At 44.2% G+C, this 23,963-nt stretch overlaps 1 protein-coding gene across 2 annotated transcripts in view; it reads left to right on the top strand.

Moving 5' to 3' along the window:
• Positions 1–23,963, top strand: part of nlgn3a (neuroligin 3a) — a 150,855-nt gene that overhangs the window by 84,419 nt on the left and 42,473 nt on the right. For both annotated transcript variants that reach the window (XM_050042962.1, XM_050042963.1), the window contains one exon: positions 16,939–17,124. In XM_050042962.1, coding sequence (XP_049898919.1) covers positions 16,939–17,124 — 186 coding nt within the window. The remainder of the gene's footprint in view (positions 1–16,938; positions 17,125–23,963) is intronic.

The following is a 23,963-nucleotide window of genomic DNA, read 5'->3' on the forward strand; positions in this document are numbered from 1 at the left end:
TGCTGCTGATGCTATCATAGAGCCAGAGGGGGCTGCTGGAGCACTGACTGAAACAAGATGTCCCACTAATAAGATTCACAGTCCTTTCTTCCATTAGAACATGTCTGTTTCCCTCCCATTATTGGCATTGTTGTTGGGTCAGTAATCCACCCTCGTAACCTCTAGGCAAACTGACTCGAAAGGATGTGGAGTTAACAGCAAAGTGTGTCAGCTTGGAGATGGCGAGCTGGAGGCCCGCGATCCGGGCAGCAATGCTCGCTCAAGCCGTGGCCAGACTGAGGAGAGGTGACATTGGCCTTGACTACCCAGAAACACCACAAAGCAATCTGTATAATGAGCGGTTTCCCCTCTGACTGAGATGGCTTGTCATTCCATTCATACGTCGTGGCTCGATACGTCCTTCCCAGCTCGACTCAGCCCTCTGAAGCCGGAGGGGAGAGGAGAAGACAGTGGGGATGACATCAACGCAGAAAGAGATGGAGTGTTCACCAGGAGGGAAAATGGAACATATACTGCATTTAAAATAAATTATCACATTGATTCAGTTGCTTTGATAATAATATTGCAATTACAGAGTAACCGTGTTAACTAAAATATGAGAATTTAGCGTTTGATTTTTTCTCTTTTCTTTTTTTTTCTAAAATGCTAATACAATTCCCTCAGCACATTTGGCAGAAATTGGTTACATTTATTTACGTCCTTGGTGTATAACAAATGTTTGAGCTCATGTTGTTTTTTTTACACCACGTCTCTTTTGAAAAGTCTGAGCATGTGCCCTAGATAAGCCCATAGGCTTATGCGGCATGCAGCTTCGGTTCAAACACACAAACTCATAAACGTCTGCTATCAAATAAAGCATAAGCAACTCAATTAAGGGAAGAGATCTGGTGGGGGTGGCATCAAATCAGGTGACTGACAAGCCCGGTAATCTGGAGCACATAGCATTTTTCATCTATAACACTGGAGAGGTGTCCTTGGAGAGTGGGGTATGTGGGGATGCTCAGCTGATAGAGAAGGAGGTGAGCGTAGCTGCCGGGGCCGGGGGTCATGTACGAGTACAGTGACAATTTCTTCCGACAATGTCCCGTCTTATTTTTGCTTCGTCAGCACGCTCTTTAAAGCAGGGATGTCGTATTTAATCAAATTACCTGTGAGAGCTGCTCCTTCCTTTATTAATTTATTGAGGCGGGGTGAGGGGAGTCGGGGTGGGTGAAGGAGCAACGGATGAGCTCCTTTGGGATGAGTGTGTTTGTGCTCCCTGAAACATGAACCAGAGAGGGCTGAGCTAACAGGAGCTGACAGTGGCAACCGCCCTGGTGCTCGGCAGTGAGAGGACCAGTCGGCTTTTTCGCTCGAGCCTCGTTAGGGAAACAGTGAGAAGAGTCATTTGAGGCTCAGAGACAGGAGCTGGGTCTGGTGCTGCCGCCGTTCAGAGAGAAATGGATCAGGTTTGACTGTAGATGTCAAGGGTTTGAGTCTCGGGAGCTGTTATGTTAAGCGATGGTGAGCATAGCGGGCTATTATCCAATCATATCTCCCTGCTACGAGGAAAGTTGCATTAGTGCTGTCAATGAACCATTTATGGTTTATTTGTGGTTTAATCATGTTCCTCTAAGGTTAAAACCCCTAACCTTGTGCTGTGTTCACACCTTATACAAAGCTAATTTTTGCCTCGTGTTACTTGCGCGAATACGCCCACCGTAGTGTTTTCTGGAGTATTTCGCAACTGGCGAATATTCACCCTTAACAGCTGTGCTAAAGGTTGTGCTGACTAAGTGGGGAAAGCAGCTAACAGCTAATGTGGCTGGCAGTAAAGTACAACTGATAGCTTGAATCAAGTGATGTGAACATGGTAAACAAGGAGGCTCTGTGCTCTGAACTAGTGTGAACCAAGACGGCAACATTGTTATTACACTTTAAATTTTTCATATTATTACAGCTGCGCATTACCGCTTCACTCCTTCTGTTATTTACTTTGCCCAATAATGGACCAACCTAAATTACTCAAAGCATTTTGCTAAGAAGCAACATAATAGCTTACACAAGTCACAAATTCATATTTTTAGAACTTACCCTTAGTCCTATAGCCTGGCGTTGCCAGACCCAATTCGCAAAACGCAAATGGGTCTGGACACGGAGTGTACATTTCCTCTATTCCCGAGGGCCAGTATCAACAGCTGTCACTCAAAGTGCCCCTTCATGCAATTGAAAAGATGGAAAACCAATCAGAGTAAATGAAACGTGTGACGTAGGCTAGCACACTGTAACGCCACTGTAAACAGACCAGCAAGCAAGAGCAGCGTGCAGCGGAGATGAGCTGTGATGATGTCTGGGAAAGAGTGTTGCCGTCTTTGCGGATTTCCTCCTCACTGTGGACTCCGAGTTGCATGGCTGTGATTCCCAGCTTGGTCGCTTCCCTGACCTGCTTCTCCATGAGAGCAATTCACGGAGAAACAACAATAGCCACTGGGTTTTCACTTAGTCCCATCTTTTTCCCGATCAATGGAGCCAGTTGGTAAATTAAACTTTTACCAAAGGAAGGACGGCAAACACGTCATTTTTTTCAATAAAAGCTTTCAGTGCAGCCGTTTGTTCTGTTTTTAAAGAAAATGTACATTCCAGTTCGTTCAACACATTTACCATAGCAGGTTGTTGGTTGTTTACGAAATGCATTCACTCCACTCCTTGTCCCTCCTATTCTGATGACTTGCCCGCCCCAAAGTAATAAACCGTTGTGATTGGCCCGGTAAGCTTTAACCGATGCCAGAATGCGCCTTTATGATTGCATGGCCAGACTGATGTGTGGAGCGAAATAGAATATGAGCTCGCGAGATTAGGATGGTTTCACCAGGCTATTAGTCCTATGGCCCTGCTCACTAATCTACGAGCTCTCTCCTTCATTCTGTTTGTTATCAGCACTGACGTTGAGGGTTGAGATGTGGGTGCACACAGATAACGACAAAATTTGTCCTCGAATTTCTGTACGCAAATAGCCCAAATTTTGTGTTTGTGTTATTCATGTAGCCCTGTGTGAAGTCGTGTGTGTCTATTTGCATCGTTGCTTTGAAAATGTATGTAATCTTGCAGCGCAAAACCTTTGCTTTGCAGTCGGTGTGAACACACCATAACGCCACATTCCTGTCAAAATCAAGTTCAGAATTTTCCAGTTGAAATTTCCAGCTTCGGACCTTCAGGCTTTCCAGGTGTACGATGCCAAACACAAGCAAAAAACATGGCTGACTGACTTAATCGTATCCACCAGCTATTAACGTTTGCATATGTGTAGAACATTATTTATTATTTTAACTAAATACAGTAAAATATACTTTACATGGCCTTTAACTGATGGTTTACCATTTTCATTGTGAGCTTACAGGAGTGCTGATGATGTTGTGTGATGTCAGACCAGACAACTGCTTTTTCATGAAGTCCAGGTTGGATGGATTTGCCCTGAGTTTACAACTACAATCTCCGAATTTGAGTGGTGCTCCATTGAAGCTATTTTTTCTAGTATGAGGTCAGACATTTTCGAATTCCAGGTTGTCTGGAATGCTGCGTAGTTGTCCATCAAACCTGATGTCAGTGAGGATTAAATGCAGGCAGTTAATAAAACCTAGCCATGATGGCACATGCAGCAAAATGAACAAGACTGGGTGCTGTTCTGTCTCCTCTTCCACCACACTCTCGCTCTGTGCTTTGGCCTTCAGGCTCTCAGGTGTACAGTGCATCTGGCCAGCCTATAGGGCGCGTGGAACAAAGCCACGGTGACATTTTATCTGACGGTAGCTCCTGTGGGGCCTGAGCCATGCTGCCGAACTGTCAGGCAGATTTCAGCACGATGAGGAGGGGGGGAAGAAAGCCAAACAAACAGAGCCCTGGCACAATCTCCCATCGCCAAGCAGTGCAGACGAGCACAGAGAGACGTCCCTGGGGATCGCAGGAGGCCGAGATGAAACAGAAAGCGAGATCTAACCTTTTTGTTGTTGCTGGAACCTAGTTCTTTAGTGCTGCTAGATTAAAAGGAAGAACGGCGGAGTGAAATGAAAAAGGGAATAACTTCAGCTGTTCGAATGTGGAGACCCTAACTGGAAACAGGACTTCAATATCAACTGAAAGAGAAGAGCGTAAGGCAAATATTGTCCTCTTTTGTAGGACATGGGTACAAGTGTCTTTGTATAGTGCATGCCCCTTGTGTTATATGCAACAATACATGACAGGCACACTCCCTCTATTGTAGAAGTGTTATGGTAATCATACACACTATTTCAAAAGCTTTTCATCCATTTTTCATTTCCCACTGTTCTCGGGGTGAGAGAACAGGCATGTTTCATCAACAAAGGAATACGTGAAGCCCAGCAAGCCAAGCACCCTCTCAAGGTAGAAGGTAATAAATTCTGCATATGTACAAACCTGGTGGTTTCAGTTTCTGTGAGACAGGAAGTCATCCAACCACTAATATCGACATATCAAATATGTTCACTGTTTTTCTGAACATTGTTAACAAACCACATAACCACAGACTCATATTCCCGAGTCACTTGCTTTGATTGCTTTTCTTAGTAGGTGGCACTCCGGTTATATATCTTCTTTTGATTGCATGAGTTCACAGAAGGGCAGCTGCATTGATACGCGGCTGTTGGATCTGCAATTATGGAGCTCTTAAACGTGCTATGTTGTCTTCCTCCAGCTTCAGATTTGGAGGAACCTTTAATGTGCTGAATGCAGATGTGTAGGGGTCTAATTAGATCTGTGGCACAATGAAGTTCCTCCCCCCGTCTTACTCCTCTATATAGGGTTGGTATTAACCTCCTGACGCTTTCACGGGCAGATGAAGAGATACCCACCACTGATGTTAAGCTGGAAATGAAGCTGGAGCCCCAAGAGGCTGTGATCAAATCCCCAACTTAGCGCTCCACTGTGCACTGCATAGCCCAGTTCAGCCTCACATGGCCCAGTCTGCCCTAGCTTACACCAAAGTGATCCTCATGCGCCGTCCTCCTGGTGTGAAGGAGAGGAGGGTTGCAGCAAAGAGAAGCAGAGATCAGATGGAGAAGGGAGAGGGAGGAAGCTGAAAGCGAGACGGTACTGGAGAGGAAAGATGGTGATTGAGAGGTAGTTTAACATGGAGGGCTAAGTGGAAAGTCCACAGTATAGTGAAGCCCTCCGATGTCAAAGTTCACGCAAGACAGAAAGGAGTTTGAAACGAGGCTTCTGCTTAGTGGCGTCAGACCTTTGAAAACAGGACTTAGCACATCTTGTATGGGTGACAGACACTTCAAAATCAGCCCTGGCTCCATTCATTAGCGGTGTCAGGCTTTTAAGAACGAGGCTATAAACAGCTAGTGAGAGGTGAGACCTTTTATACCTGAACTCAGTTTGTCAGCACGGCTGCTCACTGTGATGGCTGGTACAGATCTTATACCTCTTTCCGCATCAGAGAGTAAATGCACGCCATTACCATTGGCCCAAGCGGCTGCTCGCATTGCCATCGTTCCGGCACTTCATCAAATTGATATTGTGGGAAAACACACGGGCAGTGCCCAATCTTTAGTTCGTAAACACACCCAGACCCTCTGCCAGCTCCCACTGGCTAGTGCTGGCCGTAGACCTAGTCAGTGCGCTTGGCTGATAATATGAATGGTAATGAGTAACTGGCTGCTGGGATTGAAAGCAAAAGTGCTGTCATAATTGAGTTAGATTAATTAAAGGAGCTCCACTGTATTCTTACAGATCAGTGCATCTTGTTAGAGGGCTGTGCTATGGGTTGGGGCACTGGAGGGGGTGTGTTCGTGGCCAAAGTGTATGTGTTTGTGCGTGTGTAACCTGCAGATTGTAGGTGAGGTGGGTTGCTGTGTGAGGAACTAATTGAAATGAGAGGCGATGTGCGAGTCTCAGCCAACATGGCCGGTCCATTTGTCAGGGTGACATCACTGCACTCACACCCCATCCATCTCCGCCCGGCGCCACAGAACCATGCTCCTCCTGGTGATTAATATCCATACCTCCCTCACCGCGCTGCATACACTCCCCCCCTGCGAGCACTCGCACTCTACTGCCGCTGCTCCACACATGCACACCCACAAACAAACAAATACTCACACACACTCTGTTGGAAGCCCTCCTCTTCGCTTATGCACACTGTGGCTGAGTACTCACCCACACACCCACACTCCCATTTACTCTCTCGTACACACATGGCTGGAGCCCAGGGCGTAACCTGTCTCACACATAAACTTCCTAATTGTTCCAAACACAAATGGCCCTTGCTCTTTAGTGGCACAAACATTTTATTGTTTCCAGTTTTTATTGAATCCTGGTTCAAATTCTTTAGATATATATATATATATATATATATATTTATTTTTAATTTTTTTCCAGTTTATTTATATTTATGTTGCCATAAATGGTCATGTCATACCTAATTAGGCACTTTTGGATTTTTTATAAAGGTACATTTTAGGCTATTGCTAATATCGTACCTGATTTGCACTTTATCACAAACTGGCTCAATGAATGTGTCAAGAGTCCTCACAAAAGATTTACATGAAACAAAAATCATTTATCAAACTTATATTAACTCAAATGAAAACTGGAGTGAAATAAAAGCCATGTATGGATGTGTGTCAGGTGCTGTGCCAGGTGCTGTGGAGGTGTTGAGAGCACAAAACCAAAAGGCAATGATGCAGGGTGGATGTCTGCTGTAGGACGGAAGAGAATGACTTAACACATGGGTTAGCTTTCAAAGCCTGAAGGCTCAGGTGAGCTCAGTCAAGCAAACGACCCTCCCACGTCAGCCAACCGCCCGATGAGGTTAGCCAAGTCATCCTCCAAGACAATGGGAGGGGCATTGCAACATGCTGCTGGCATTAGGGGGTAGGGCTGGGCATTATATCAATATTATATTGACATTGTCATATGAGACATCATCTTAGATTTGGGATATAGTAATATTGTAAAGTGATGTAATTTTCTGAACTTATATGAGACTTTTTTAGCTGTTGTATTATTTGCCTTTGCTCACTTAGTCATTATATCCACATTACCAATGATTATTTCTCAGCAATCTCATTATGTGAATATTTCTAAAAGCACCGATGGTCAACCCCACAAAATCGTTGCAATATCGATATTGAGGTATCTGGCCAAAAATATTGTGACATCTGATTTTCTCCATATCGCCCAGACCTAGATGGGGGCATGAAAACACCCTGTTCTTATATCACGTGGCAGGAAATACTACTGTTATATTTAATATTTAATATAATTTTCATACAGTGATTTGTAGCTGCAGCTAACAATTTTTTTCATTAAAGATGTATCTGCAGATTATTTAGCTAACAATTTTTTTCATTAAAGATGTATCTGCAGATTATTTTCCTAGATAATCACTTAGGGCCCGTCCCAGTACCCCCCCTTAGCCCTACCCCTTGGCCCTACCCCTAGATTTGCGCGTTCCTGCGAGGGGTAGGGGTGTCCCAATTCCTTTTTGCGTGTAGGGGTAGGGGGCATAACGAGGGGTAGTGGGTATGAAACTAGCCCTTTGGAGCGAGGGATTTCAGATGCTGACTTGCCAGCAAGGGGTAGACGTCGCCATGGCTACCACCGAGCAAGAGACGGGGAAAAAAGTTCATACATAGCTAACGTTACCGTCGTCAGGTTGCTCGTTAGCTAGCTAGCTAGCTCGCACTACCTGGCTTCTGTCATCTGTCCTGTTCTGCAAAATTGTCGGACTTTTCAAATTTCGATACCACGCCAGCTAGTATAACTATGCTGCCTCGTAATGTTAGCTGGTTAGCTAGTGAGCAGAAGCTATTGGGATTGGGCCTTAGACTGAAAAACAACAGAAAAGTGTAAAAAAAAAAAATGCAGAGCGCAATTTGCAAATGTCATCAAATTGCTTCTTTTTTTCACTCAACAGACCAAAATCTAAAGTCATTCAGATTTCTATTGAATAAGACAAAGAAAATGTCAATTCTCACAAATGACAAGCTGCAACAAGGCAAATTGCAAACAGTTGTGGATTTCAACAGCTAATTGATTATCAAAATAGTTGCTTGGGTGGCTGTTGCTCAGAGGTAGAGCGGGCCGTCCACCAATCGAAAGATCAGCGGTTCGATCCCCAGTTTCCTCCAGTCTGCATGTCAAAGTACCCCTCGAACCCCGAATTGCTTCTGTTCTGTTCTGTTCCACCGGTGTGTGAGTGTCTTAAAACTGAGTAGCAGATGGCACCTTGTATGGTAGCCTCGGCCACCAGTGTATGAATGGGTGAATGTGACTTGTAGTGTAAAAAGCGCTTTGAGTGGTCGGATGACTAGAAAGGCGCTATACAAATGCAGGTCCATCCATTTACCATTTTATGGCTGTTTCCTTCAGGGCTTTAAACGAGATATTCCTGAAGTTTTATGAAAAAGATCATGGTTTGGGTTAAAATGAAAAGGTCTCTCTGACAAAAAGCCCTGCTGCGGTTAACTTATCCCATGTGCAGTTTTATGTGTTGGTGAAGTCAGTTTAAAGTAAACTTTACTGCACTTAAGCCGTTACAATTTTCAATTTTATCTTTCATGGCCAAAAGTATAAAAGAAAGAGGTGGCAGCTTCTTCTGTAACTGATTGTGTTAAATTGGCAGATAATATCGTCTCATATGGATCGCAGGCCTCTTAATTGCATCAAATTGAAATTGTATTGTGGCAGACTTTGTAGTATCGGTATGTTGTATCGTGTTATTGTCCAAAGAATCGATATAACATCGTATCGTGATGGAACTGGTGAGTTAAACCCCTATTGCATGTTGTTTTTCTGTTGATCGTTTTATTGTTTCTGCTCTGCAACGATTACATACTTTTGTAACATTATTTTGAGAAGTTTAAAGGCTCGAGTGGACAATATTCCATGTTTTTGCGGCTGTCAACAAATCCCACAAAAAGGCCAGAGCCAACAATGTGTTCGTGGTGTCTCTGAATACTGACTTCACTGTCTGTGGCACGAACACCGAGCCCATTTGTCACTAATGAAGATGTAAATCTTTTAAAACAGGTCATGAATACAGTATGCACCCAGAATTTTTAAAAGGCCAAATCATTTCTCATGACATCTGGGAACTGTAGCTTTTAGTCAATCTTTCACAGGGGTAAAAAGTGTATATGTTTGGGACTTTTTGGTGTGCTGCTGTTGACGGCAGCAGGACAGTTTATGTGAGATTGGCTCAAAATAAATGACAGTGTCAGTTTTCATCATAATGAATCATCCAGCGCAACATTGTGGCTGATTTATGTGTTTTTAATAGTTTTTTAGACGACAGTGGAGCTCTATGGCACAGAGGAATAAGATATATTAGACTTTAGCTGCACAGCCTATACTTCAGTTTGATCATTTCTTGCTGGTTTCAGTCTCTCTTGACATGAGAAAAATATAGAGTATCATCAGACCTTTCCTTTACAGGTGGTTTTTTAGTGCTCATGTTGCTGTGGCATACTGTAAACACTGCACACGATAATTGACATGAGCGTAACCGACGATCTGGTTAAAAGCGTAGCAGGTCCAAACTTTGCTTTCGGTATGTGATAAGCAGAATCAAAAAGCCTGTTTCCTAACAAATCCTTGCCTCTTGTAAAATCGGAGCCAGTTCTAAATCTGAACACAACCCCACTGGCAGCGGCACCACTTTTTGTAGCCAAAAATATTATACCCTTCCGAAGACAAATAAAACATCACTCACACAGTACACACCACAGTGCTAAACCTCAAGAAAACAGATGTTCATTTAAATTGCTGTCGTTGATTTACAACTAAACTTGGCAGGGTTTTACAAATGAACAAATATAAGAAGACAGGATTTACAGTATCAGGAATAAAAGCTGTAGAATGAGCTGCCTGGGCTTATTTCACACGTTCCTGTGAGGAAGGGTCAACCAAAACTAAACTCATTATGGCCAGCTATCAGTGCTACTCTAACCTGAGGAGTTGGGCTTTGAAGATCCTCTAAATGATGACCTTTCTGTCCTCCTCTGCTCCGCTGATGTGCTTTGATAAGCCAGGCTGTGATCTCCTCTGTGGTTTCATAGCGCATCGCTGCACAACTGTCCTCCCAGAGTTGGGTGGTGCTAAACTTTCTCACCACGCCCTCAAATTACATCATCCAGGCTTGCTGTCATGTTTCACACACCGTGCCTTTGAACTTGTGCAGCCACGGGCCAAAAGTCAGACAGAGCACCTTGCACACGGTGTTGTTTTGCTCGAACAAAGGATGGCGCGTATACTGTAAGAATGTTTTGTTTTTTTCAAGTAGCAGACCCAAGTAAAAGCAAATTATTGTTTATGAAACATCTCCCCACGATGCATGTTCTTCCAAGTGGAACCAAAGCACTGCTTAACCTCACAGTTGTGACTCTCCAACACCAGCCTCTCCCTCTCCCTCTGTGGGAGCATGCAGGCCCGCCTCCGCACCAGCTGTGAGATGCAAAGCTCCCCTTAATGTAAAAGCATTTCACTGTCTTTGAGAATCCACTGTCTGTGCTATTCACTGAAAGGAAAGATGTGGAGAGATACGGAGAAGAGAGAAGGTGATAAGTAGTGGGGGAAAAAAAAGATGGAGGCAGAGACGGAGAACAGAGAGAGACACTGAGAGCCGAGGAAGACAGCGAACATGACAGGGAGCTCAGGCAAAGGAAGAGATGGTGAGGGGAGGGTGGGAGGAGGGGAGGGTGGGAGAGAGGGAGGGAGGATAAAAAAAATAAAAAAAAACCCTGAAAGCCGACACCCACTATAGCCGATGTGTGATTGATTGAGTGGCGTTCAGGTGCCAGGGGTCATACATATGCAAACTGCTCATTTGTAGTTGCTGCCAGGGCTGCTGTTCACCAGAGCCCTTGAATAGTGTCGCCTGACCACCGGGACACATCACACAATCAGATTAAGCAGCCCCGAAGTCACATGCAGGACGACCAACAGCTGCCACGTGCAGCACCAGCGCTAACTTACTGTATCTGTTTTTCATCCCTGTCTGCTGTAACAGGCCCTTGTCTGTCTGTAAGAGATCTGGGTTTTAGGGGCTCAGATATGTGTCAGATGAGCTTTGGTGTTTGTGCGGCACAGATTTTCCCTCTTGACATTTTGTCGTTGTTTTTTTTTTTTTTTCCCAGTGCTTTGTTGCACACAAACCACATTTTCCATCTGAGTGGCTCAGTCTGTACACAGCAGCACAGTATGCTGTATCTTCAGCATCATGCATCAGAGTATCCAACCACCTTTTCAGCGCGCGGAGCAGTCGCAGTGTTGGTTCACGCTGCATGCACCGCATCTATCTGTGTCATTGTGCGCAACTGAGATGAATATTCAAGCTGAACCATTTAGGTCTCTGTTAGTCATCGGTCTGTTCGCATTTTCAGCAAAGACCTGCAGTTTAGCGAGCGCGTTACCATGCAGTTTGAACTCGCCAAGTGTCGAGGGGCAGGCCCTGGAAACATTGGATGACTTTGTTGCCATTCAAGGCAATCTGATATTTTCTTTAATTATTGATTCGTGATGAGGCCAGCAGGAATCACGGGCTCATGCATAAATTCTTTTTCACCATTTTCTCGTTTGATTCCACTATCATGCCGGATTCATTCATATGGAACTAGTAATTTGTAGAGGTGACAATCAAAAAGTATGCTTTTTTTTTTTCTTCCCTCAAGTCTTTATTTTCTCTTGCACCGGAAACAAGGATGTGGTGTTGGGTAAATGGCCTTCAGTGTTCAGGCTACCATAAAGAGGCTTTCTTGTGCTTGCCTGCCCTTCTCTCTCTTTCTCTCCCTCTGTTTCTCTATCTCTCCCACTCTCCTGCTCTCAGATCAGACTTTGCTCCAGCCATGCTATTGGGCAGCGAGCTGTAAACAGGAGCTGTACACTGATCCAAGTGGCAATCACCTTCATTCAGCCCCACGCCTCCCTCCTGCCCCCTCCCCTTCACCCTGCTCCTTTTTTTTTCCGAGTCTTGTCGGCGTGCTGAAATCTTCACCCCCCCAAAAAAAGAGGATGAAAAATCTTGTGGGAATGACTCCCTGTGTGGAGGATGGACCACTGGGTATGTCCCTTGCTCATCGCGAGCTCGACACACAGGCCCTTTATGTGGCTGTGTGGAGGGTGGCCCCCTTCCCTCCTCTGCTTCTCATCCACACCCCAGAGGCTCCCATTCAGCCCGGGCCTGGCTGGGGGGAAGTTGGAGCTCTTTTGTAGTGGGGGATTCTTAGGGGAGGCTGTCAAGGCTGCGACTGTGTGGGCCTTTATTTCCCCAGAGAAGAGAAGGGGGGAGAAACGATAGAGGGAGAGGGCAAGAGGGAGACAGGAGTGGGGTGGGAGGGTGGGTGAGTACCAAAGGAGAGTTTGGACACAGACTGCCTTGTTAGCCGGCACCCCCAAAGAGGGAGAGGATGAGAGGGAGAAAGAAACAGGGGAGAAGGCAAAGTAAAAGCGAGAATGAATTCAGCAGAAAGCCAAAAAACTTTCCCTCAGTTACGTCACCGCTGTTATTCCCATCCTCCTCCTCTCTTTCCCTCTACTCCTCCCTATCCGTTCCCTCCATCTGTCCCCGTGTAAGCTCACTCTTCAGCTCAATAACAAGCTTTTGCCCTCCCCCTCACCCTTCCTCGCCCCCTTCTCACCCTCCGCCATTACTTTACACACATTCCATTATCTGGGAGACCGGGCTAAGAGAGATGTCTGGGGTCGGAGCGATCATTATCATCACCTCTTTCCGCTACACTCTGAGTTATAGCCCACCGTATAGGAAACAGACATTTAAATCATAATCAATAGAGTAATATCAATACTGAGAGGCATGGCTAAAGGAAATCGCTGCCATGGCTCAGGAGGAAAAGGAGACGCTCAGTGTCGACTGAGATAGTGGCGCACGCTTATTGATAAAATCCGATCAGGCTGGAAAAATGCATTATGTGGCATCATGCTCGGCACTGGCGCTTTTTTTCTTTTTTTTTTTTTTTAAATAAACTCTCTGTCATTGGTATTCAGGTGATGCAATGATTGTGGTTGGTGTGCGAAAGTGTGTGGAATTGGAAAGGTGTTGGATTTGAGCGGTGATCTCCTGGTCTCTGCTGCTCAGGTATTGCTTCCGGCACGTTGGCTGAAGCTCAAACACTGCAGAGAGGGACGCTGTCATGCTGTATACATTAACTGACCCTCTGGCCATGTTCAGGTGACAAGGAGCAGCTCAGCTCCTCGTAAGGGAGAGCCGCGCTACACACACACACACAATGTTTTGTTCGGAACGGACGATGCAAGGTGACAGGTGTGACCTGACCCGGCCACGGGCCGGACCGCGGTCGCCGCTGCCACTCCGGCTGAGATCAGGACTGAATCTCTGACTCTGTGCTGCCACAATGAGAAAAATACCAGGTCTTCATACCGCAGAAGTGCACCACATCACTGTCAAGGGAGAGCGGCTTTGAGACACGATACAAAAACACATCATGTAATCAGTCAGGACAAATTACAGTTCTAACATGCAGAGAAAGAGCGCAGAATCACTGTTATTAACTCATACAGTTTGTTTGTGGTGAATAAGGAAGTCTCATGCAAATTCCATGTCTATTTCAGCTGACGTGTTGACAGGTTGGATTCCATTTTTGAGTGTCTTTGTTTCAAGCGCTGAGACAATAAGAGGTGTTATTTGTTGGCATGACCTTTGGTGACTTATGTAACCAGGTTTCTCAAAAGACGTTATGAAATTCATCTTGTGTTTGACATGCATGATTCAAGAAGGGTTGACTTAAATAAAGATCAGTTGTATGAATTCTTTTCCTCCAGAGTAGTTCAACTGCAGGGCATTTTTCCTTCTCTTGATGTGCCCGTTTCCTTTGTCTAAACGAAATGTTTGAGCTTATACAAAACAATGTCTTGTTTTTTTAAGAGGAAAAAGCAAACCATACACGACATTTTGTTCAGCCTGGAGGTGTACGGCTTGGGCTTCGCCTCAGTTATTGAAACTGAGTCGGGGAAAAAAAAAAAAAATCCCACTTTTAATCTACAGTTTGTTCCAGAAGTCACAACAGGCACGATTAATAATGTCACAGAGAAAATTAAATTAGTACAAATTGATTTGTGTACACTTTACTTCCAAAGTATCAGATCAACTGGAACTACTTACTATTTAATGATTATTTTATGTTTGTGGAATTAACTTGACGGGGACACTGTAATTGTGTATACTGTTTGTGCCCAAGCTAATTGGTCAGATCATTTAAAAGAGAATTTGCATATCGATTTGAATTCAGGCAGCTAACAAAGATGGATATGATGTGATTACTGTTTATAATTAAATGCTTATTGTAAAGCGGCACCTAGTGTGTATTAAAAATCTCAATTGAATGTCAGGTTGAGTAGCGCAGTCAAGCACATAACCAGCCTGACCAAATAGTTCAGAAGCACTGAGCTGCAGCCCAGAATCCCAAGGTCCTGTGTAGGAGTGAGCTGTGAACAGATAGTGCACTGCACATCACGGTTCATGTGCAGCCAGAGCCCACGCAGTGCTGATGAGACGGGGATCATCTGCTAGATCTGGAAATCTATAACCCAATCCCCTGTGAGTACGGAGGTTCGGAAATTTAGATCGCTCATACGAGAAACAAAGGGAACGTGCTTTGTGTCATTATTTAAAGAGTCAGTTCCCGTACCTCGTTCTGGCAAAGCAGACTGAAAGTCCAGAGGTCGTGTATGGATGATGGATGTAAAGAAAAAGCCTGAACACTAAACACGTCCAGAGCACAAGCATAAAGTCAACGGTCTGCTATAAATGTAAAAATAGAAATAACCATGCATAAAAACAATTACTTTGCTATCTTAATTGCTTTCCAAAGAAAATACTTTTTGTCACCTTTCCAATTAAAACATAACCAGCAGCTATATTAGATGTATTTTTAAACGGTGCCTGCAGCATGTCTTGTTGTCTAAGATATTGGATTCCACCTCTACATTTTAATGACCAGCTTCATTTATAGATGCAGAAGAATCAACACGGCTAAACACAACAAAAAAAAAATCACTAAAAAGACTAGAGGATTGAGCGGTGCTTTATTGTGCCAGCTGGGGATACAACTCTAATGATTTGCATTTTGTCATTTAGTGATGCCTCATATTACAATTCCAAATGGATAATGTTTGCTACATCTTTTCAATTAGACGAGCAGTTGCACAGAGTCCCTTTTTTACATGCCAGTCTCCTGACATTTCTGAACCCATCTGACGTACACTTTGGTGTAGTGTGAGCCACTTCGCAAATGAGGGTTATTCTGGGAGATTCACGTCTCCTTTTTCTCTCCACGGCACCCGGGAGAGGGTTGTAAAAGCTGTTGTCCTTTAGTTATGACGGAACAAGAGGAGGAGCCGCAAGAGGAAAAGAAAAGTAAAAGCTCTTCAACCGGAGTCCTCCTTTCTCCTCTCCTCTCTCTCGCTCTCTCTGTGTCTCTGTCGTCTGTGTCCGTCTCTGTTCCTCTGCCTGTCTCTTTCACTCTCTCTCTGCATGTGCCCTGCTGCTCTGTCATCCTCAGGGATGCGTCTGAAGGAGACCATCTGTTGATCCATTTGTCTCCTGCTTTGCTTCCTGTGCCACCGCCTCTCTCCTATCGATGATCAGGCCTGGCCTTTCCCCTGCCCACCCTCTTTGTTGCTGCCAACAGGCACTCGGGGCGAGGCGGGTGTGTGCTGTTGGGGGTGGGGCAGGAGGCTGTGCCCTCTGTAGTCTCTGTTTCACACAAAGAGAGAAAATTGGGGTTGGCGGACATGCATGCTTTTTGTACATACATGAACCCGGACCAGCTGCTTTCTAATCAGCCTTTATCTAAAGTTGGCCTCGCTGTGCTGACCCGAGTCAAAAAAACAGAGCTATTTTTATTTATTTTCCGAATTGTTGATATCAAAACTATTCCCTTCCTCCCCCTTAGGACTTAAACACAGAGCTCATCATTATATGGAGGCATAGACCATGAAATAGATGTTAGAAACAATGCTGTGATGCTGAAGGACCATCACTGGAGGCACCACCAACACATTTATTGCTTGTGAAGTGTTGCCACTAAAGAGAGGGGGGGTCTCGGTTTCCACGCACGTCTCCCAGCTGTCACCTCGCATGCATGTTCAGGGGTTTGATGGACACTGAGTCCACCGTGGGGACTTCAGGGATTGCTTGCCTTTGATCTTCTCCCACGACTCTCGATTACCCATCATTCAGCAGGGCTTAGGCCCTGGAGAGCAGCTGGGAGAGGGTGGTGTGTTAACACGAGCTCTGATGTACCCAAGAGAGACTCCCTGTCCGACTCAAGACATCATATAGCAGATTACACAGACACGGAGGGAAATGTGCACGGATAGTGCCTGTTGTGAGTGTTTAGAGTGAAAGTATGTGGGACTTGGGAGTGAGAGAGAGAGAGAGAATCGAAATATGTCAGAGGAAGGTGGTAACTCTGATAGGATATATAATGAGGTTGCAGTCCATATGGAGGGTTTTGCAGCATCAAAATGATTGTAAATCTTGTTACCACGTCTTTCTCTCTCCGTCTGTGGAGCTTTCGTAGATTCCTAAGGATTTCATCAGGACTGCTCAATATATCCGATGATAGGTGCTCACCCGGGGAGACATGCCATTGATTTCCCATAAGGTGCAGATGACATGTGGTCACACGCACTCCTATTTTACCAACAGCCGTGTCATCCAATATGTCATGATTTCAACGCTGCTGTCACCCGGCGTGCTGGTTTCTCTGACATAATCAGGGTGGGGTTAGTCACTGCGGGTAACCTTTTATACTGCAGGTGCACACGGAAAATAAATATCTGCGGCATATTGCATGTACAAGTTACAAACGAACTGCTTTTTCAATTTGTTCAAGTGCAAATGTGATTAGCTGTCGCTGGGTGACTTCTTAATCTCTTAATATGTGTGTGTTACAGGCTTCCTCAGTACCGGTGACCAGGCTGCTAAAGGGAACTACGGGCTCCTGGACCAGATCCAGGCTTTACGTTGGATCAGCGAGAACATCGGCTTCTTCGGAGGGGACTCAAACCGCATCACTGTGTTCGGTTCTGGGATCGGAGCTTCCTGCGTCAGTCTGCTCACCCTCTCCCACCACTCTGAAGGTACAGTACAGCAGAGAGGAGGGGGGTGGTGAGGGGGATGGGTGATACAGCTGTGGAGCTCATGCCTGCTGGTGTGTAGGCTGCTTGATATTAGAAACTGGCGTTGCAAGTAGAGAGTTATTGACTAATGCATTTCTACTGTACTGCACAGCCGTAACGAATGCTTTAAGAAGCAGGTGTTTGCATTTAAATGATTGTGATGTTCATTAGCATCCGGAAATTGCAACTCTACGGCGGATTTGGAGCCACACGTGATGTCCTCTGCTGGTCTGCTAGAACCCCTCTCTGTGTCAGAAATAAACATGTCGGTATAATGTGTCTTTGTAAGCAAGATAAAAAGGGACATGTTGTACCAGGGAGAGCTTTTTAGTGGCATGCTGAATGACACACACACGCACACACACACACACTGTTCTCTTTGTAAGCAATGTTGTTTATCTGCTGGCTACCTTAATGCTACCTCATGATGATTTACTGCCAGTGCTGGCCATGTCTTTAATACTAAATGCAGCATGTGCGCTGAACCTGGACACGCGATAAACATCCCTCATACTCATGCTCCTCTAATGCATCATTGAATTAAGATGGAGCCTTACTGCTTATAGGTAAGTTCTTGTAGGAGGTGCTTTGGCTCATGCGAATGAACTGATCCTTTGAGCTCTGTCCATGAAATGCACCCTGCAGAGGACACAGTATCATCCTTAACCTGGAGTTATTACAGTCAGTCACGTATTCGTCCATGCGTTTTAAAGAGCTGGCTGTTTGTTTTTGCATTTAATTGATGGCAGTGTTGTGTACATGACAGGCTATTAGGATATTGAGGTGTAGCAATGTTTATGTTGTTGTTTTTTACATTGTTTATGTGGTGTTAATACACCAAATGAGAGATCTTTAAAATCAGCCACGCTCACGCAGCCTGCTTGTGAACATGTTAACAAGCTGCAAACGTGCTGCTTTGGACACGCGTGGTTGGAAATGCAACATGGGGCTTTTTACTGTACATTACATCCAAGTGAATTACATTAAAGAAATCACTCTTGCATGAGAGAAAGGATTGTTCTAAGGCAATATTGTGGTCAGGAAACTATGAAGTGGCACACGCCCAACCACCACACACATACGCACACATTTCTTTTTCTTGTCACTAGGCAGAGTAGAATCTCTGTTCCTGGATTTTTGATTAGTAGACCGATGTGCATTTGAAAGAGGTCATTTGTGCTGCTCTTCTTTGGTCGCTATTACAGTGCCAGGGATTTGTGATGTGTTTTGCGTTCTCCAATTTGCATTAAAGTGTTACTAATTGCCTTGATTTCCTCCGATGAATGATGACTGCTTTTGGATTGAATTTTTACCATAAATGCCTTTTTTTATTCATACTCCATAATGTTACGCTCCATGTAGCATGTTATTATACTGCCAGTGAAACCATCTCCTCTGCCTCCCAGTAAATTGGATATTACCGGGTCTGTTTTTTCCCCTGAATGGAAATGTATGCCCCACTGATGGGATGAAAAAAAAAAGAGCCAGTAAAACTTGAGGGATCCTAGGAAATTGAAACAGGAAGCCTTCTATCACGCCAGGACTCTTGCTGCGAATGTTACCAATGGCAATCAGATTTCACACAGTCTCTCTCGGAGCACAGATTGTTGTAATTATATAAAGTTTAGGACTGGAGTGGGCTGCCGGATGTGACAGGAAATCCAAGTGAAGAAATGTCTTTTTGCACCTGCTTTCACTACCTCCGCTGTACTCAACTCCTCCTCCCCATCATCATCCTCCTCCTCCTCTCGTATAGTCTCAACTGTTGTGGCGAAAAATGCTAGGATGCTCTTGTTGCCAAGACAACGCGGTAAACAAGAAAGGAATCAAAAGTGTCTAGATCTGCATGGCGGCAAAAATTGATGTAAAAATCTATAATCAAATGAATTATACACTGTGGCATGAGCACACCTGGTTTCAGGTGGCCTCTGGTAATGGGTTTGTGTAATCATTTCCCATCCATGTTAGCAGACCCAGGAAGAGCGCCTTATATTGAGTTTCCTACTTTGCACTCTGAGTGGAAATTAAGTCGGGAAACAAGATTGTAAACAATGCATGTGGTTCCACCTTCATCTCCTGATTTGGCTTTTTATTTGCAAATAAAAATTCATACTCTCCGGCCTCCAAATAAAGGCAGCGGCGTCACGTTAAATGCAGCGTGCTTGGATTTAGGAGGAGCACACGGCAGGATACGATAACATAGCATAGGATTCACATGTGTCTCACACACAAACATTTTCCTTCACCTGCTGCTCAGATGCAAGATAACGAGGCCCAGGTACAAAAAGAAAAAGTAAATCAGCGATGACACACTGTTCTGGAGCTCCCTGGTGTGTCGCTGTATTTAATGACAGTATTCCCGCTCTTACTGTACACAGTCTGTCATCACTGCCTACAGTGCATAGACTTTCCATCTAACAGAGACTCCTTTTATGCCTGTTGGTGGCAGAGTGACAACTTACTTCAGATGCTCCATGCTCCTCCTGAAGCCTATTTAATAAGCTGGATCCTCCTATATCATCCTAGCCCTCCGGCCTCTCTCTTTGATTGCCTGCTCCTCTGGCCTGGCCTTGGTGGTGTCTTCATGTGGGCGTGCCGAGGGCTCTAGTCACAGGGTACATCCATCACCTCCCCCCTTCTGGCCAGCGTTGAGGCTGGCCCGGCCGTCCTCTCGTGAGGGCTGGATTTTTTAGACCCCGGTCCCTGCCCTGCCTCCTCCATCTAATCTCCTCCTCACTGCACCCATCTGTCTCCCTGCCTTCACAGACAGTAAAAGCATGCAAGGGGACACACGCTTTCTCTCTATGTGCCAGCGTGTGTCTCTCTCCCTTTCTCCCTCTCTGGGTTTCTGCTCCCTAGTCTGCAGCATGTGTGGTGTGTTGCTATTAATAAGATGGCTGCCTTGTCTGCTATGTGGCAAGCAATCTAGCCGCACATCTGAGACTTTGGAAGCAGAATGGTCATTAAAAGCGCAGTCCCTCTCGGCAGGAGAGTGTTTTTGACCAGCTTATTAAATGTAGCTCAACAGTTGTGTTCCCACAGAGGGAAATCTTTGTCCCCATCTTCTTTTTCTCCGGCTTCAAACAGAAAACGGCTGAAGAAGTTCAGAAGCAAGGACATTAGCCAGTCCCATGTATTATCTATCTGGCATCGCACAGGCACTAATTGAACATGCAGATTTGGCTTTTTCCCTATCTCCTAATAATCATTACGATATAAAAAGCGAGATGGCTTCTCTGCACATGAACAGAATACCAAGTAGCCAATGACTCAGACGTGTGTATCTGTACATATATCTCTTAGTGCAGACAATGTTTCCGTTTCTTCCTCTACAACCTACTGAAGACATACTGTACATCTAAGCACATATGTCTGCATCAGTGTGCGCGTCCCAGCTGTCCACGTATGTGCACGCGGGCGCGTCTCTACACGGAGCACACATGAGGGAAAGGCTAGCCGTAGAGTCGCTGAAGGTCGTTTGGTTTCTTTTTTTTTTTCCTTCTCTTCCTGTAAGCAATCAGGATAAAAGCTCCGCTTCTGAGGAAGTGCTCCCCTTTTAATGGAACGTCTTGGACATTAAAGACAGCTAGTGTGGAGGATCCTTCATGCCAATGTCAGCTTTCATTTTTATTAAGACTTCTGGGTTATTGAGGACCATAAATGTGCATGTTAAATGCTTGGGTTTTATTACAGCAGTGCAATGAGTACCAAGGTTTTTTAATGCAAGACACCACCTGGCAAACACTGAAACCCCTTGAACCATGAGTATTAAGAGGGCAGTGTGACAGGTACTCGGTTTTCGGCTAAGGGTAACAAGTTTTTGAATCCATTTAGTGTGAAGTATAGCATAGAAGGTGATTAAGTGAAGGAATGTGTCGTGGGATGTGTAGAAATCGTGGATCAGAGAGATTGAAAAAAATCAAATGGCGTGGCAGGACATTTCTCTCAAATCAAATCTGAAATATTAACTTTATTAATGGCTGCTCTTCATAGTGAACTACTTGCTGTGGATTTTCGGACTGAAATTTATGATTCATGCAGTCTTGGAAAGGATGTAACTTGGAAGTCGTAGGAATTGATGTATTACTGCACAATTTCCTTCAGCTGATTGGCCTAGAAACTCGAGCTTCTGTTAGAGTGACTTGAGTGTGATGTTATGATTACAGTGAGGCACAAACTGCCGTGTCCTTCATGATCAAGTGTGGTCAAGTACGTGCAGTCGGTGAATCATCAGAAGGCAAAATGGCTGCCAGAGAAAAGCTTTAATAACTGAAACTAAAAATGACCCATCAATACTCCTGCTGCACTTTTTAGAGGATCAGTAGGTTTAATCTTAATTTTAGATTGATAGAGACTTAATTTAATAAAAACTGAATATTTAGCTTGATTTGTTTTATCACAAACGCAGCAACATTTATCACTGAGTTTGTGCTGGTCTAACTTTTTTTTTTTTAAACATCTGTAGTGGTCAGTGTTTCAAACACCAAGCAACACTCATCACAGTTTTGTTATTTCTTTTAACACACCTTTTTCTCTTTACCACCACTATCCTCCCTGTGGAGGAACAAGACTTCTTCCCCTGTGGTGCAAACAAAACAAATACCTCATATAGAAAGGATACTGATACAGAGGTAACAAATAAATTGAAGTAATAAAAATATAATAATAATGGATTTAGGCTGAATATTTCATAAAAATTGACTGGACCCCAAATTAAATCATGCTTTCAATAGAGTCTTTTTCTCCTGTTAATTATATCAATTGCTTCATTAATTCAACAGATGCCTCATCATCACATTGACTTGTTTTACACATCTGTGTAAAAATGCCACACAAACAGTATCGAGATAGAGCTGATTCAGGAGGTGACAACTTTAGTCTCCTTACTAAGTTATGTCCTCTCCCCTTTACTTTCATTCATTCTTTATCCTGTTAGGGGTCGCAGGGGGGCTGGAGCCTATCCCAGCTGGCATTGGGCGAGAGGTGGGGTACACCCTGGAGAGGTCGCCAGACTATCACAGGGCTGACACATAGAGACAGACAACTATTCACACTCACATTCTCACCTACCCTCCTGAGACCCAAACCTTTGTTTGGTATGCATTTTCAATTTTTCCTAGGTTTTTGAGATTAGTCGGACCTGATTAGTATAAAAAACTAAAGATTGTCGGCGATAATAAATCCATCCAGCAATTTTTGTGCGAGAGGCAAGGTACACCCTGGACAGGTCACCATACTATCACAGGGCTGACACATAGAGACAGGTCACCATACTATCACAGGGCTGACACATAGAGACAGACAACCTTTCACATTCACACCTACAGCCGATTTAGAGTCACCAATTAACCTGCATGTCTTTGGACTGTGGGAGGAAGCCGGAGAAAACCCACGCTGACATGGGGAGAACATGCAAACTCCGCACAGAAGGACTCCCTTCTGGGATTGAACCAGGAACCCTCTTGCTGTGAGGCAACAGTGCTAACCACCACACCACTGTGCTGCCCTGTGATAATAAATAAATTAGTAAAGTCCCAATATCCTCAAACAAGACAACAATAAAGCCCTAATAACCTCAAAGGAGACAATAATAAAGTCCCAATGTCCTTCAGTGAGCTGATGGAAAAATTCCCAATTTCTGCAAACGAGTACTTTCTAATTAACAGCGTCTCAGCTTGTTAGTGTTGCTAAAATTGGTCAAATTTGTGTGGCATATCAAACTAGAAATGTCATGAAGCATAAATAAACAAGTCTCAACCATAGAATTTAATCAGGATTTATACCTTGCCCAATTTTGTGTTGGAATCAGCCGCAGACTGACTTGGCAGAGATGGCTGCCATCTTGTTTTTCATGGATTAGTGCACTGTGGTCTTACTGCCATTACATGGCACAAATGTGTCCATGAACAAGGACGAGAGGCCTAAGTTAAGCAGAATAACGTATAAGGTCCAGTAAACCCAAAATATAATGTCCTTATTTGAGGACACAGGGTCTCAGGAGGCTACAGGCAATTTAAGGTCACCCAATAACCTAACTGGCACAGGGAGAACATGCAAACTCCACACAGAAGGGCTCCCCACCCCCAGGGTTTGAACCAGAGACCCTAGTGCTGTGAAGCGACAATGGTAACCACTGCTCCACCATGCCGCCCAAGTTCTGTATATGTTAGTTTTATTAGTAGTATATTAGTGCTACTTTTGATGTTTACAGTAAATGCGTTGAGTTAGTCAATAAATCACTTAGTCAACTAATAAAATGCCAACGTTTCAAAGGTTCCAGAGCAACAAATGTGAATATTTACTGTTTTTCTTCTACAATAGTAAATCTAATATCTTGCTGTCTGTTGGTCTGTCAAAACATGCAATATGAATTTGTCATCTTTGGCTTTGGGAAACTGTGCGGGTGTCTTTTTAAGTAAGTTTCATTTTCTGCTATTTGATGGATCAAATGATTTATTTATTAACCAAGGAAATAATTGACACATTAATCTATGATTAAAATAATAATCAGTTGCAGCCCTAAATATGTGCCACATGTTATTATACATTACATCTGACATTGATTGCTGCATTACTCTTCACTATTTTGATCATTATATTTAACTAGTCCATACCCATTGAGTGCACAGTTGCCCACGTACAGTTTCACATGGTGTGTGTTTGGGATACAGGTCATAGGAAATTGCAGATTAAATAGTCAACTGAACCCATTAAGAAGAGCAATGTATTCAGACACAGTTTTTGTGAATTTGATAGTACGATTGCTTTATTGAAAGTACAGTAGTACCATTGCCAATAGT

This window comes from Epinephelus moara, chromosome 4 (assembly GCF_006386435.1).
Source record: "Epinephelus moara isolate mb chromosome 4, YSFRI_EMoa_1.0, whole genome shotgun sequence".
Classification (NCBI taxonomy): Eukaryota; Metazoa; Chordata; class Actinopteri; order Perciformes; family Serranidae; genus Epinephelus; species Epinephelus moara.